The sequence below is a fragment of the Anoplopoma fimbria genome, chromosome 3 (assembly GCF_027596085.1).
Source record: "Anoplopoma fimbria isolate UVic2021 breed Golden Eagle Sablefish chromosome 3, Afim_UVic_2022, whole genome shotgun sequence".
Lineage (NCBI taxonomy): Eukaryota > Metazoa > Chordata > Actinopteri > Perciformes > Anoplopomatidae > Anoplopoma > Anoplopoma fimbria.
The window spans coordinates 2,958,377-2,974,617 of NC_072451.1; the positions used below are offsets into that span (position 1 = coordinate 2,958,377).

General features: G+C 38.5%; 3 protein-coding genes across 3 annotated transcripts in view; all 3 read right to left on the bottom strand.

Annotated features, from left to right (window-relative positions):
* The window catches only part of stard3nl (STARD3 N-terminal like), a 10,698-nt gene extending 4,800 nt beyond the window's left edge, over positions 1-5,898 (bottom strand). The window contains exons 1-4 of the mRNA XM_054624570.1: positions 5,787-5,898; positions 3,175-3,532; positions 882-959; positions 1-2 (exon numbers count right to left, since the gene is read on the bottom strand). The exon at positions 1-2 is cut by the window's left edge and continues 76 nt beyond it. Of these exons, the coding sequence (XP_054480545.1) occupies positions 1-2; positions 882-959; positions 3,175-3,378 (284 nt within the window). The 5' untranslated portion in view covers positions 3,379-3,532; positions 5,787-5,898. The remainder of the gene's footprint in view (positions 3-881; positions 960-3,174; positions 3,533-5,786) is intronic.
* Positions 5,899-7,526: 1,628 nt separating this feature from the next.
* Positions 7,527-10,620, bottom strand: LOC129112382 (E3 ubiquitin/ISG15 ligase TRIM25-like). The gene is given in 3 exon segments (XM_054624467.1): positions 7,527-8,917; positions 8,920-9,806; positions 10,486-10,620. Coding segments are annotated over 2 exon segments (1,530 nt in total). The 5' UTR covers positions 9,649-9,806; positions 10,486-10,620; the 3' UTR covers positions 7,527-8,116.
* Positions 10,621-12,731: 2,111 nt separating this feature from the next.
* LOC129112368 (tripartite motif-containing protein 16-like) lies at positions 12,732-15,645 on the bottom strand. The gene is given in 3 exon segments (XM_054624440.1): positions 12,732-13,468; positions 13,471-14,850; positions 15,516-15,645. Coding segments are annotated over 2 exon segments (1,659 nt in total). The 5' UTR covers positions 14,690-14,850; positions 15,516-15,645; the 3' UTR covers positions 12,732-13,028.
* Between the last annotated feature and the right edge of the window lie 596 nt (positions 15,646-16,241).

Below are 16,241 nucleotides of genomic sequence, written 5' to 3' on the forward strand. Positions count from 1 at the left end.
AGCTGAGGGAGGAAGAGAGGGAGGAAGAGAGGGAGGAAGAGAGGGAGGAAGAAGGAAACATTTAGGGATGAATGAAGAAAGACAGGAAGACAAAGAACACCAAAGAAATGGAGAACGTAGGACGGAACCAAACAAAAAGGAGGAAGTAAAAGAGAAGGAATAATGAAAGAAAAATACAAGAACAATTAATCATTTAAATATGTTCTTTGTATAAAGCAGAATAAATAAACAGAATATACTAGATGCATATTAGAGAATATATATATATATATATATATATATATATATATATATATATATATCTCAGAGGTTCTCAATAATTTTTAAGCAGAATATAAACCGGGACCCCCTCATGCAAGTCTCTTTGAATAATATAACATAACCTATTTTTTTTTTTTTTTACACGTCTATAGTTTTAGTTATGTAAATATGTTAAAATGTATAAGACATATATTTAACATATATTATATATATATATATATATATATATATATATATATATATATATTTCGAGTAACAGATTTGTTAGAATAGAGTATAATATAGATTGAAGAATGAACATTTTTTAAATATAAAAATATTATTCGTTAAACTATGAAGTGTTTTGTGAAAAAAACATCAAAAAAAGATTTTATAACATGATAATCTGAAATCAAAAAACTATTTATTGTATTTATGCATAATCGTTCATATTTATTGACTCATTTGTTTCTCTTCCTCGCATGTACCTGCACAGTCCTCCAGTCACAGTTAGACATATATTAATATATATACAGAAGACATAACCTGTATACTGTGTCACACTTGTGTCTGTCTTTTTACACTTTGTGACATTAATAAAACGAATAACTTCAATAATAAATAGATTAAAAAAAACTCACAAAAATATCGAAGAAGGAGGCGCGGTAGTTGTAGTGCAGGACTTCTTTATCCAGCTGCTGCTGAATGCCGCCGTTCACCTGTCAAACACAGACAACGGATGAAAACATGAAAATATTTACACTTCAGACTCATGTAAAAAAAAAAAATATATATATATATATATATATTTATATACAGTACCAGTCAAAAGTTTGGACACACCTTCTCATTCAATGGTTTTTCTTTATTTTTACTTTTTTCTACATTGTAGATTAATATTGAAGACATCCAAACTATGAAGGAACACATATGGAATTATGTGGTAAACAAACAAATGCTCAACAAACCAGAATATGTTTTATATTTTACATTCTTCGCGACCTGGCCCCGGATAAGCGGAAGGAGATGGATGGATGGATGGATGGATTCTTCAAAGTAGTTGAATGAGAAGGTGTGTCCAAACTGTTGACTGGTACTGTACATATTAACATTAACAGCTTTCCAGAAACAGTAAGATTCACGTTTTCTCATCAAGTGTACTATCTTTTATTTTTCTTGTCATGAAAGGCTGCTATATAAAACCCTTGAGGACAATGTTAGGTGCCTAAAAAGATCCAAAGGGAACATAAAAAGGAAGACTAAAAACTTGCTTTACTGGATCTTGTTTATTCAGCTGCCTGAAACTGATCGGTATGAATAATATCATCGGTATGAATAATATCATCGGTATGAATAATATCATCGGTATGAATGTAACTTGTTTTTCAAACTGTTTTTGTTTTGCTATGGAATTTCCCCGCCCAGCAGTGACCTATTATGTGTTTATCTTTAGATGTATTTTTTACTCAATATAATTCTAAGGAAACTTCAGGCAATGACACTCTGAGGACGCAGCTCTCACTAAAATACATAACATAAGTATAAAATAAGTATAAAAAAAATATATAAATATAAAAAATGTATATATAAAAAATGTATATATATAAAAAAATATATATAGAAATAAATAAAAAAATATAAATCCAGCCATCCATCCATCCATTTTCCGTAACCTGCTGATCCAGTTAAGGGTCGCAGGGGTGCTGGAGCCGATCTCAGCTGTCAAAAAATATTTAAAATATATATATATATATCAATATTAAAAAAATATATATACATATATAAATATAAAGAATATATATAAGAAAAATATATTTAAAAAAAATATATAAATAAAAAATATATAAATCTAAAAATATATATATATATAAAAAAAATACATATATATATACATATATATATAAATATACCACAACTGAGCAGAGCAGACTCTCATGCAGAAAAATACGAGGTTTTCTAAAGGGTGCTCAGAAACTCTACCAGTTTTGTCCACAAGGACCGCCAGAATTAAATACACAAACTTGGTAGAGCAAATTTCCAAAATAGTGCAGGAAACTGTTTTGAGGACACATTTAAGTTCTAGTCCAGCAGGTTTTTTTTACAGTTACAGAGAGAATGAAAAGATTTATTATTTGAGTGCAGTTACTGTTCAACTCATAATGTCCCTCCAGATACGGTTATACAAAGTCGGTGTTCAAGGTTCACTCTGCTGAAACTGGAGGGTGTCGCAGTAAAATCACTTCCTCCTTCAGGGCTCAAAGTTTTATAGTGGATTCATTTCTCCAGCAGCACCTGACCTTTCTCTTTGGCCTCGACACAATTCAGCATTCATTCTGTGTGTAAAGCTGTGGCTATATGTGAGGGTAGCATCTGATAAAATGTTACTTAAAATACCCATGATTGTCAGCTGAATTGTGTGAAAATATTAGTTATTGTACAAGTGATCAGTTTCATTCTGATAAGTCAGCTTTTTAAAAAAATAAAAATAAAACATGGCTCAGTCTTATTTGTCTCTGCATTTAAATTAAAGTGAATACATAAAAAGTGCCAGGTCATAAAAGGAATGTATAAAAATAAGAAGTGTCTTCTGATTAATGAAAAAAAGCAGAAATGTAGTATATTTCATCCTTTTTGGGGGGGATTCTCCTCTTTTCTTGCCTGATAAACATCCTCAAAATGTCAAATAACTGAAACAGTGCTGCTTTATTGATACCTAATAAATACTGCGTTCAATTTTAGAATATAAATATGTAAAACTTTCATTAGCCCCCTAATAAAAAAAGGTCTAAAATAATGCGTAAATATCCAACAGGACTCGATCTGGTGTATAAGGGCAAAACTGGTGTTAGCAAAAAACACAGGGGTTATTATTTAAGAGCCCAAAAGTTATTATTTTGTGCACACAAGATCAGCAATGTCAATCAAATGTCTTACATTGAGCTCTATGATCCAGAGCAAGGTGATGAACAGGAGGTCAAAGGTGACGAAGAGGCAGAAGGTCCTCCTCACATCAGAGATGCACTTCTTCTCCCCGACTTCGTACGACTCCCCCCTGACGGAGATGGGCGTGGTGTTGATAGACCCCGCCGCCCTGCAGGTCAGCCGGGAATCGGCGCTGCTGCTGCATCGGCTGTCCATCTCTGGTCACCCACCACCACCACCACCACCACCACCACCACCCTCGGCCCTGAGCGGGGCCAGCCCCACCCGGAGGTCAACAGAAGGGGGACTCAGAGGAGGCCGGTTTAGTGGATGTGGACTCGCTCTGCGGAGGTCGACTTCATCACTGCCTCTGCACAAAAGAGAAAAAAAAGGACCAAATATAACTTTTGGAGATCCATGATCATGTTTTTTTATTTGCCGTCCGATACTAATTATTGATCACCGGTGATCTATACTGACAGATACAGATCATTTTGTTTGATTATAGCAGCTGATCTGCAAAGTCCCACCGTCCCAAAAAAATAATTTCATAGTAGTGCTGCTAACGTTACTAGCTCTCCTCCTGTTAGCCGTTAGCGGTGCTGCTAACGTTACTAGCTCTCCTGTTGATTTAAACACAGATTGGTTGTTTACAATGTAACATAATCAGAGATCAGAGACTAGAAAAGCATCAATGACGTCCTGATCTCATATTTTACTGAATATTAGAGGATAACGATCGTCAGTAAAACTTTATTTTCACACTGTGATGGTTAACACAAGTTTTATTGCGAAGAATATTGTAAAACAGATTTGCTGCATGACCTAGATTATAGTGTTGCTGACCTTTGACCAGAACACATGATGTGTTTTAGGAAGTGAAACTACTGTAAGTCGCTGATACAGAGCGACTAAAATAACAGTGTACAGAAGTGTGACTCTAGCAGCTGATTTTCTCCGTCTGCGTTATAATATTGTTGTTTGGGTTTCATGTGTTCAAAGCATAACGTGCTCTTAAATCCATTGCAAAACCTGTCAAAAGCAGTACATTTATTTAAAAAATGATTAAAATGTAAAGATGTTTTAACAGCTTAGCTTATAGCTGCATTTATTAAATGACACAGAGGTTTATTCTACTGGAAAAGGGTGAGCAACTGGGAGCAATTTCACCAACCAGTCAAGTTGCAGTTTACATTTCATCCTTTTATCCTACTTGATATTTGTGCATCTCTAACGTCCCTAAAGTTCATTCACGGTGAGTTCACACACAGTAAGAGAAAACCAGTGTTCCCAGCTCAGACTTGGTATGAGGAACAACACCAACAACACCAACACCACCACCAACAACACCACCAACACCACACAACACCAACAACACCACCAACACCACCAACAACAACACCAACACCAACAACACCACCAACAACACCAACAATACCACCAACACCAACACCACCAACAACAACACCAACACCACCAACGACAACACCACCACCAACAACACCAACAACACCACCAACAACACCACCAACACCACCAACACCTCCCAACAACAACACCACCACCTCCCACAACAACACCACCAACACCTCCAACAACAACAACACCACCACCACCACCTCCAACAACAACACCACCACCAACACCACCAACAACAACACCACCACCACCAACAACACCAAACACAACACCACCACCAACACCAACACCACCACTGACAACACCGACAACAACACCAACAACACCACCACCAACACCAACAACACCTCCAACACCAACACCACCAACAACACCACCAACAACAACACCACCACCACCTCCAACAACAACACCACCACCACCAACACCTCCAACACCACCACCACCAACACCACCACCAACAACAACACCAAACACAACACCAACACCACCAACAACACCAACACCACCACTGACAACACCGACAACAACACCAACAACAACACCACCAACAACACCAACAACACCAACAACAACAACAACACCTCCAACAACACCAACACCGACACCACCAACAACAACACCACCAACACCACCACCACCAACAGCACCAACACCACCAACAACAACACCACCAACACCAACACCACAGACAACACCAACACCAACAACACCAACAACAACACCAACAACACCACCAACAACAACACCACCACCAACACCAACACCACCAACAACACAAACAACAACACCACCAACAACACCACCACCAACAACACCACCACCACCACCAACAACAACACCAACACCACCACACCACCACCAACAACAACAACAACAACAACACCACCACCAACAACAACAACAACACCACCAACACCACCAACAACACCACCACCAACAACAACAACACCAACACCACCAACAACAACACCACCAACACCACCAACAACAACACCACACCACCACAACACCAACAACACCACCACCACCACCACCACCAACAACAATGAATTACAACATAACGAACATGACAAAAAGCAGAGTTGTTGGCTAACTTGGCTGTGACGTCACATGAAGCAGTTCGTGACGTCACAGCTAAGCTAGCTTGCTAGCTTGAAGCAGCGGTGTGTTTCTCTACACGAGGTCTACTTCCGGGTTCTTACCGGTGAACACTGGCTCTCCTCCGGGGTAGACTGCAGTAAACGGGTCCTCTGAAGGCTTCAGACTCAACACAGCAGGAGAGTCTCTGCTTCCTCTGAGAGCTCGGACCGGATGTTGGTAGAATATGAAGAAGAAGAAGAAGAAGAAGAAACGGGCGCAAAGGATTCTGGGATATGAAGTCTAGAGATGGACTGATGGCTCTCTGGGGCCCCCTGGTGGTCAGATTGGAGATCTGCAGCTTTTTTTGGAGGATTTTATGTATTTATTTTATTATTATTCATTTATGTATTCATATTTGTATACAGTACCAGTCAAAAGTTTGGACACACCTTCTCATTCAACTACTTTGAAGAATATATATATATATATATATATATATATATTATTATGTATTATCTATAAATATATGTATATCTATCTATCTATCTATCATATCTATCTATCTATCTATCTATCTATCTATCTATCTATCTATCTATCTATCTATCTATCTATCTATCTATCTATCTATCTATCTATCTATCTATCTATCTATCTATCTATCTATCTATCTATCTATCTATCTATCTATCTATCTATCTATCTATCTATCTATCTATCTATCTATCTATATATATATATATATATATATATATATATATATATATATATATATATATATACAGTACCAGTCAAAAGATCTATTATTCATTTATTTATTTAGTCTCAGGGTCCACTTAGACACATGGCTCATACTGTACGTGCAGACATCAAAACAGGAAAAAAGAAAAATACAAGATACCAAAAAGTAATGACTAACTAACAAACTAAAACTATATAACTATAAAACTATAAAATGATATAATAAAAAATAAGATAAAGACGCCAATCCAGAAGAACATGAATGAACCAGATCAGCTGCTTCTGCAGATTTTTTATTGTTTGATATGAAAACTTACATCTGTAGCATTGATCATCTTTTTCCTCATTTAAATAATAGTATCCTTGTATGATCATCTTTTAAGAGTTAATAAACAGACATCATGCTCAAACTTTTATATTTCCATCAACCCTAACAGTGATTCAAGTTTTACTGATGGTTGGAAAGAATATTGTCAATATTAAAATATCACACTTGTGTTCCAGGTTTGAATGTTGTGAGGAGCGACCCGAAATAATTAGAAAAAAGATTCAGAGAGGTTGAATCTACTCGGGATGTTTCATGCAGTTGTTGAGTTAATAAGCAAACTGTGTAAATGGTGTTTGAGAATCTGGTGGAAAGAACTTTGTTTTTCATTATGGTCATGTGAAGTGGAAATCAGAACGTCAGGAATGAAATGAAGCCTCAGAAAAGACAAAGTGAGAAACTAATTTAAAATATAAGAGCAAAGATTTCCAGATTATATGTGTTTTCTCCTACTTCTGTTCCCACATATTAAGATTTATCTCTCAGGGAAGAGAATTCAAAGGTGACTCGGTAACTCAAAAACATTTTCTCCCATTTTATTTAATTTTTACAGATTATTTTTTCTAGTTTTTCACACTGATGAACAAAAATAAGCTTTTCAGCTAGTAGATTTCACTGAAACATTTAAACGGTTTCTCCAGTTTAATCGTCCATCAACAGATGAGTGCAGTCATGCAGAAGAAGCTCTTTAAAGCTTGTGCTTATTTAAGAATAAAGAATATTTATGGATACTGTTTGTGACACCAGAGCTTTGAAACATGAACACATTAAACATGAAAACTGTCTCAGTTGTACTCTTCTATTAGATTCAGATTTTCTACATCAGCTTTGTAATAAACCCTGGAATGAAGACAAGAAGAAAATACTTTGTTCATGTTTGTTTATTCATCATGTAAACTTTCAGTTTGTTCACACATCTCATCATTAAACTGTTAAATGACTCTTGATCAATGATGTCATGTACAGATTCACTTCATCAACACGATTAGTATCTTTGAAACAAATCTCAGCTATGAAAAAGAGCATAATGAATAAACTACTAATTTCTTATGATAAACAAATAAATGTAAATTATAGATTTCTTTAGAAATATACAAGGTGGCATAAGAACATGTCATTAATAAAGATTGTGCTTTCTCTCTTAAGACCTATAAAAAAAGATCAATACAGATATTAAACATTGAGAGCACAGAGAAGTTTATAATTTCGTGCAGAGAAAACAAACAAAAAAAAATGTCTACAATAACATAAGGTTTGTTACGTTTTCTCTTAAGAACCATGCAGTTGAAAAGAAAACGCCACAACAATCAGCTCTCAGCAACAAACATGGAGACTAAATGAGTTTAAGAGTGAAGACACAGAATTTAACCCTTAAATGACTTCAGTCTATTTGAGTTTACAGAACTCAGCAGTGACTCCAAAACTGAAAGGATAGAGTCCAGCATGGAGAGGCTGAGTGAATGTGGTCTGGACTCTGTGGAGGAGAGTCATGGTTTCAGAGACGCTGTAGAAGGACAGAACACCTGCACTGTGATCCAGGTACACTCCTACTCTGGAGGACCGAGGACCTGAGACGGGAGTTTTGACTTTGTTGAACCAAAACTTATAACTGTTATTGTTACATCTTAATGCCCAAGATTTATCATTCCATCCAAATCCACATTCAGCCAAGCCCCCTTTTCTGCTGATATTCTTGTATGCGACTGCTACAAAAACTCCTCCTCCTCTCCACTCCACCTCCCAGTAACAACGTCCAGTCAGACTCTCTCTACTCAGGACCTGCCAACATCCAGTGAATCTGTCTGGGTGACTAGAATAAGACTGTTTTCGACTCATTAATGTTGCTTTTCTGTTCCCCTCAGTTAATAACAGACGTTTGTTTACTGTGTTTGGATCCAGTGTGATTTCACGTGAATACTTTAAGAATCCAGCTCTGGTCTTTGGTTGTGGTTGTGACGGTAAAACATCCACTTCAGTCACCGCCAGTGAGACGTTTGTCCGTTTCTCTCTCAGGACGTCCTGTAGTTTATCGCTGACTTCTGACACAGCCGCTGTCACATCCTCAAAGTAGAGCAGAGGACGGATGTTGATGCTGGATGAGTCTGTAGACTCACTGAGTGCTGACAGTGAGGGGTAGTTGTGTAGAAACTGGTTGTGGTCCTCTGTGTGTGAGAGCTTCTGCAGCTCAGCGCTCCATCTTCTTCGTTCCTCTTCAGCTCAGTGATCTCCTGCTCCAGCTTCTCCTGAAGCTCTTGAAGCAGCTTCACGTCTTTCTCTCTGTCCTGGATTCTCTGCTGGATGTTTAGTCGACTCACCTCCAGCTCTCTCTGCCTCTCAGTCCTTTCTGCTGCAGCTGAGACTGTGTCGTGTCCTTTATGTTCATCCATTAGGCAGAGATAACAGATACACTGCTGATCAGTGCGGCAGAACATCTTCATCACCTCATCGTGACGAGAGCAGATGTTCTCCTGGAGCTTGTTGGAGGGGTCCACCAGCTTGTGTTTTTCAAAGGCAGGTGATTCAAAATGAGGCTGAAGGTGTTTCTCACAGTAAGAGATCAGACACACCAGACAGGACTTGAAGGCTTTCAGTTTCCTCCCAGTGCAGACATCACAGGCCACATCTTCAGGTCCAGCATAGCAGAGATCAGCAGGAGCAGCTTGGAGTCCAGTCTTCTTCAGTTGCTCTACTAAATCTGCCAACATGGTGTTTTTCACCAGGACAGGCCTCGCTGTGAAGGTCTGCAAACACTGAGGACAACTGTGGAGTTTCTTCTCATCCTCTTCATCCCAGTGGGTTTTAATACAGTTCATGCAGTAGCTGTGTCCACAGTGAATAGTCACCGGATCCTTCAGGAGATCCAGACAGATGGAACAAGAGAAGCTCTCCCGGTTAAGCTGATCTCCTTTCTGCGCCATTTTCACCTCTCAATGACAACGACTGTTTGAGTTTCACTTCTTCAGAATCGACACTATTTTGACTTCTGATCTGAACAACATGTGTCTCTGCAGTGAACAGGAAATGGAGCTCTTGCACGTCACCACATCTTGGTTACACCCGTCTGCAAACTGTAGATCTGAAGGGGAGGGAACAAGGAAATACATGAACAGAGAGGAGCTGGCTGTGTTTGAGAGAGGAGGAGGAGGAGGAGGAGGAGGAGGAGGGAGCGGTTATCGACCTTTGCTTCACTCCACGAAGAAGAGCAGCACTTTGTTTCCTGGATTAAAATGCAGTTAAAACCTGCTCTCCGTCTAAAAACACTCACATTTTAAGGTGTTAAATACTTCTTGGCTCCTCAGGTCATTTATCGCACATTTAATGATCTTCTTTGAAGCATTCATAACAAAACATTTAAACAGAATACTATTCTGAACTTAACCTGCATTTCAAACTACAGATGAATTTAAACAAATATCCTCAAACAAGTTATTTACTAGTAGAAATACTACAGTGTTAAACCAATCAATCGATTAACAGAGAAAATAATGACCAGATTGATCCATAATGAAAATAATCATTAGTCAATAGTTCAAAAAGAGCTCCAGCTCAACCAACTACAACAGTAAAATCCTGCTTTTACATGAATGCATGAGTCATAATGATCTAATGATAGATAGTAAAACAGTCACTGTTTGAATACTTTAACAACATTTTACTGACTGTAATGAAATACTTTCACTGAAGGAAGGTTTTACTGTAACAGAGTATTTTCACTGTGTGGCATTAGTACTTTTACTGTCAAAAACCAAACTTACCTCTAAAGTTCACTGATGCAGCATTTCAGTGGGATTGTAACTCAGGAAAGAAGTCCAACGTCCAGAAGAGATTTGAGGTTCAGGTTGATTTTATTGTGGAGATCAAAATGAACCAACGTTCCTCGTTCAGTCTCTCTCCTGTTCTGATAAAGAAACATGTCACTCCCTGGTTCATCAGCTGACACTGACACACCTTCTACCTTTAACCCTTCACATGAACAAGAACCTGCTGCTCAGTGACCCTAGTGTCAACAACAATAACAAGTAACAAAATAATCAAACTAATGAAATATCTACAACACTACTTTTACTATAACAGAGTATTTTGACTGTGTGGCATTAGTACTTTTACTGTAACTGGGTATTTCTACTGTGAAGTATTAGTAGGTTTACTGTAACAGATTATTTTTACAGTGTAGTATTAGTACAGAGTATTTTAACTGTGTAGTATTAGTACAGAGTATTTTAACTGTGTAGTATTAGTACAGAGTATTTAACTGTGTAGTATAAATAGTGTGTTTAACACTTGTTAACAATAGAGTTCATTTCTCTGATAAAAACACTGCTTACTTCTACTTTTAGAAGGTATTCTCTGTTTAGAATAACGGGGTTTGGAGACGGCTCCACAGTTTTCAGAATTAGCTCTTCTTCTTACCTAAAATACAGATTGATTAACGGATCGTGTCTGGATTCGTACTCACCCCTATTCAAAAGCAGATCAATTATTTTCGGCCAAACTTGCACCACGATGGAAAGGTCCATATCGGGTGACCAGGAAAGTTGGTCCTCCAAACTTTGAGGTGGTCCTGGAAGACTCTGGAGAAGACCTCCATGTTGCTCTCCCACAGCTGAAGAGATGGACAGGGAACAGCGTCGACGGATCCTCCAAGTATTTGAAGAGGAAAGCGACGAAGAGGATTTCCCTGGTTTCCCTGCCTCATGTGTGGAGGAGGATAGCATTATTAACCCTTTCATGCATAGAGGTCACTACAGTGGACAGCCATTCAAATGTTGTTTTCTTGTATATGCATGGGTTTTGATGGCATAGTTGCACATCCAAGGCTCCCCCTGAGATCAGGTTTGGCTCTGGAAACCACTGGCCCCAGCTCACTGAAGCAAACAATGCAAACAGATGCCATGATGCTGCATGCACACGAAGAACCAAGTACATCTGCATGCAGTGTCTTGTGGCTTTGTGCCCTGGGTGCTTTTATTTTTTTTTTAATCATAAAAGATAGTTTGCACATTTTCTTTGTATAGACATATATTATTTTATAGTTTTCCCATCTTTACATTAAATTGTATTCATTTGTTTGTTAAATACATATTTCTTCAGTTGAAAACAAAAACGCATGCTGTCCACCTGAGTGGACATGTAGAAATCTCTTTGAAAAAGTTCTCTTTTAAAGTTCAAATCTTGTTTTTCATGCCTAAAGAGCAATAAAAACACTTGGTAAAAAAATCCTGACAGAGGTTGTCATAATTCATGCATGAAAGGGTTAAAAAGCACATTGCACTTTAATTTTATTTTTTGTTGTGTGGGCTTTGGGGACTGTGGGATTTTTGAGGGTTCTTGTCCTGTGTGTGTGAAAATCTTAAATATATGAATATTTTGCAATGCTCTAAACTTGTGTGTTTGTGTTCTTGTTCGGGGTAAATAGGTCATTCAATGTCCATGTAGATTTAAAATCGATGTGCAGCCTTTGTGACGGTTGTTTGTGAACATAAAAAGAAAAAAGGACAAAACTACTAACATAAAGAAAAACATGACTGACGATTCTTAAATGTCAGGAGAGAAACCTGGCTGGCACCCCTGACCAAATAAAAAAATTAAAAGACCACAGAAATCAAACCATCACACACTGAGATGCTCACTCTAAGAGTCCAATGGAAAAAAGTAACTTATGAACATCACTTCCTGTTACTCTGATTATTTACTATTGGCTCTCTTCCTCTTCAGTGCAGCTATTCACAATCCCCACTAGGTGTTATTAAAGGAGATACAATTTAAACCAATACAGTGATTCCAATACAATGATCATAATAATTGAAGTATTATAATAGCTCAAAGGTCTGCCAAACTAATAAATGCAAATGTAATGATAGATTTTCTTTACAAATGTACACAAAGAGAACAAGATATCTAGGATAAATGAAGGTCTGGTGCTTTCTCTCTTAAGAACCATGCAGTGGAAGAGAAACAACAATATAAATGCATCAATACAAATATTCATCAAACTTTTAGAGCTCAGAGAAGTTGAAACATTCATGCAGAGAAATGTGAGTTCAGGTAAACAGACATCATCATGAGCAGTGATAGCCTCCATGGCTAAACAGAAACAGGAAGGAGAGCCACATAAAGAAAGTCAAACATTTACAGAAGAACTAATGAGAAGATGTCAAAGTACCACCAGAATGTTTGACTGACAGCTGATCTCTGTGCAGTGAAGAAACGCCACAACAATCAGCTCTCAGAAACAAACATGGAGACTAAATGAGTTTAAGAGTTAAGACACAGAATTTAACCCTTAAATGACTTCAGTCTATTTGAGTTTACAGAACTCAGCAGTGTCTCCAAAGGAATAAAAAAGACAAAGTCCAGCATAGAGAGGCTGAGTGAATGTGGTCTGGACTCTGTGGAGGAGAGTCATGGTTTCAGAGACGCTGTAGAAGGACAGAACACCTGCACTGTGATCCAGGTACACTCCTACTCTGGAGGACTGAGGACCTGAGACGGGAGTTTGGACTTTGTTGTACCAAAAGTTATAACTGTTATTGTTACATCTTAATGCCCAAGATTTGTCATTCCGTCCAAATCTACATTTTCTGCTGATGTTCTTGTATGCGACTGCTACAAAAACTCCTCCTCCTCTCCACTCCACCTCCCAGTAACAACGTCCAGTCAGACTCTCTCTACTCAGGACCTGCCAACATCCAGTGAATCTGTCTGGGTGACTAGAATAAGACTGAGTTGTTTCATTAATGTTGCTTTTCTGTTCCCCTCAGATAATAACAAATGTGTGTTTGCTGTGTTTGGATCCAGTGTGATTTCACGTGAATACTTTAAGAATCCAGCTCTGGTCTTTGGTTCTGGTTGTGACAGTAAAACATCCACTTCAGTCACCGTCAGTGAGACGTTTGTCCATTTCTCTCTCAGGACGTCCTGTAGTTTATCTCTGACTTCTGACACAGCCGCTGTCACCTCCTCAAAGTAGAGCAGAGGACGGATGTTGATGCTGGATGAGTCTGTAGACTCACTGAGTGCTGACAGTGAGGGGTAGTTGTGTAGAAACTGGTTGTGGTCCTCTGTGTGTGAGAGCTGCTGCAGCTCAGCGTCGTTCCTCTTCAGCTCAGTGATCTCCTGCTCCAGCTTCTCCTGAAGCTCTTTGACTCGACTCACTTCAGTTCTCTGCTGGGATCTGACCTGCTGCTTCACATCAGAGCTTCTTTTCTCCATGAGACGGATCAGCTCGGTGAAGATCTTCTCGCTGTCCTCCACTGTTTTATCAGCAGAGCGGTTGATAGCCTCCACCTCCTGTTGAAGCAGCTTCACGTCTTTCTCTCTGTCCTGGATTCTCTGCTGGATGTTTAGTCGACTCACCTCCAGCTCTCTCTGCCTCTCAGTCCTTTCTGCTGCAGCTGAGACTGTGTCGTGTCCTTTATGTTCATCCATTAAGCAGAGATAACAGATACACTGCTGATCAGTACGGCAGAACATCTTCATCACCTCATCGTGACGAGAGCAGATGTTCTCCTGGAGCTTGTTGGAGGGGTCCACCAGCTTGTGTTTTCTTAATTGAGGTACATCATAATGAGGCTGAAGGTGTTTCTCACAGTAAGAGATCAGACACACCAGACAGGACTTGAAGGCTTTCAGTTTCCTCCCAGTGCAGACATCACAGGCCACATCTTCAGGTCCAGCATAGCAGTGATCAGCAGGAGCAGCTTGGAGTCCAGTCTTCTTCAGTTGCTCCACTAAATCTGACAACATGGTGTTTTTCACCAGGACAGGCCTCGGTGTGAAGGTCTGCCTACACTGAGGACAGCTGTGGAGTTTCTTCTCATCCTCTTCATCCCAGTGGGTTTTAATACAGTTCATGCAGTAGCTGTGTCCACAGGGAATAGTCACCGGATCCTTCAGGAGATCCAGACAGATGGAACAAGAGAAGCTCTCCCGGTTAAGCTGATCTCCTTTCTGCGCCATTTCACCTCTCAGTGACTCAACGACTGTCTGAGTTTCACTTCTTCAGAATCGACTCTATTTTGACTTCTGATCTGAACAACATGTGTCTCTGACGTGAACAGGACCTGTCAGCTGCTGCACTTCACCACCATGTTGGTTACACCCGTCTGACAAGTGTAGATCTGAAGGGGAGGGAACAAGGAAACACATGAACAGAGAGGAGTTGGCTGTGTTTGAGAGCAGGAGGAGGAGGAGGGAGCGGTTATCGACCTTTGCTTCACTCCAGGAAGAAGAGCAGTACTTTGTTTCCTGGTTTAAAATGCAGTTAAAACCTGCTCTCCGTCTAAAAACACTCACATTTTAAGTTGTTAAATACTTCTTGGCTCCTCAGGTCATTTATCACACATTTAATGATCTACTTTAAAGCATTCATAACAAAACATTTAAACAGAATACTATTCTGAACTTAACCTGCATTTAAAGCTACAGATGAATTTAAACAAATATCCTCAAACAAGTTATTTACTAGTAGAAATACTACAGTGTTCAACCAATCAATCTATTAATTAAGAAAATAATGACCAGATTGATCCAAAATGAAAATAATCATTAGTCAATAGTTCAAAAAGAGCTCCAGCTCAACCAACTACAACAGTAAAATCCTGCTTTTACATGAATGCATGAGTCATAATGATCTAATGATAGATAGTAAAACAGCCACAGTTTGAGTATTATAACAACATTTTACTGACTGTAATGAAATACTTTCACTGAAGGAAAGTTTTACTGTAACAGAGTATTTTCACTGTGTGGCATTAGTACTTTTACTGTCAAAAACCAAACTTACCTCTAAAGTTCACTGATGCAGCATTTCAGTGGGATTGTAACTCAGGAAAGAAGTCCAACGTCCAGAAGAGATTTGAGGTTCAGGTTGATTTTATTGTGGAGATCAAAATGAACCAACGTTCCTCGTTCAGTCTCTCTCCTGTTCTGATAAAGAAACATGTCACTTCCTGGTTCATCAGCTGACACTGACACACCTTCTACCTTTAACCCTTCACATGAACAAGAACCTGCTGCTCAGTGACCCTAGTGTCAACAACAATAACAAGTAACAAAATAATCAAACTAATTAAATATCTACAACACTATTTTTACTATAACAGAGTATTTTTACTGTCTGGCATTAGTATTTTACTGTAACTGGGTATTTTACTGTGTAGGTAGGTTTACTGTACAGATTATTTTTACTGTCTGGCATTAGTACTTTTACTGCAAGAAAGTAATTTTACAGTGTAGTATTAGTATTTTACTGTGTAGTATTAGTACAGAGTATTTTAACTGTGTAGTATTAGTACAGAGTATTTTAACTGTGTAGTATTAGTACAGAGTATTTTAACTGTGTAGTATTAGTACAGAGTATTTAACTGTGTAGTATTAGTACAGAGTATTTAACTGTGTAGTATAGAGAGTGTGTTTAACACTTGTTAACAATAGAGTTCATTTCTCTGATAAAAACACTGCTTACTTCTACTTTTAGAAGGTATTCTCTGTTTAGAATAACGGGGTTTGG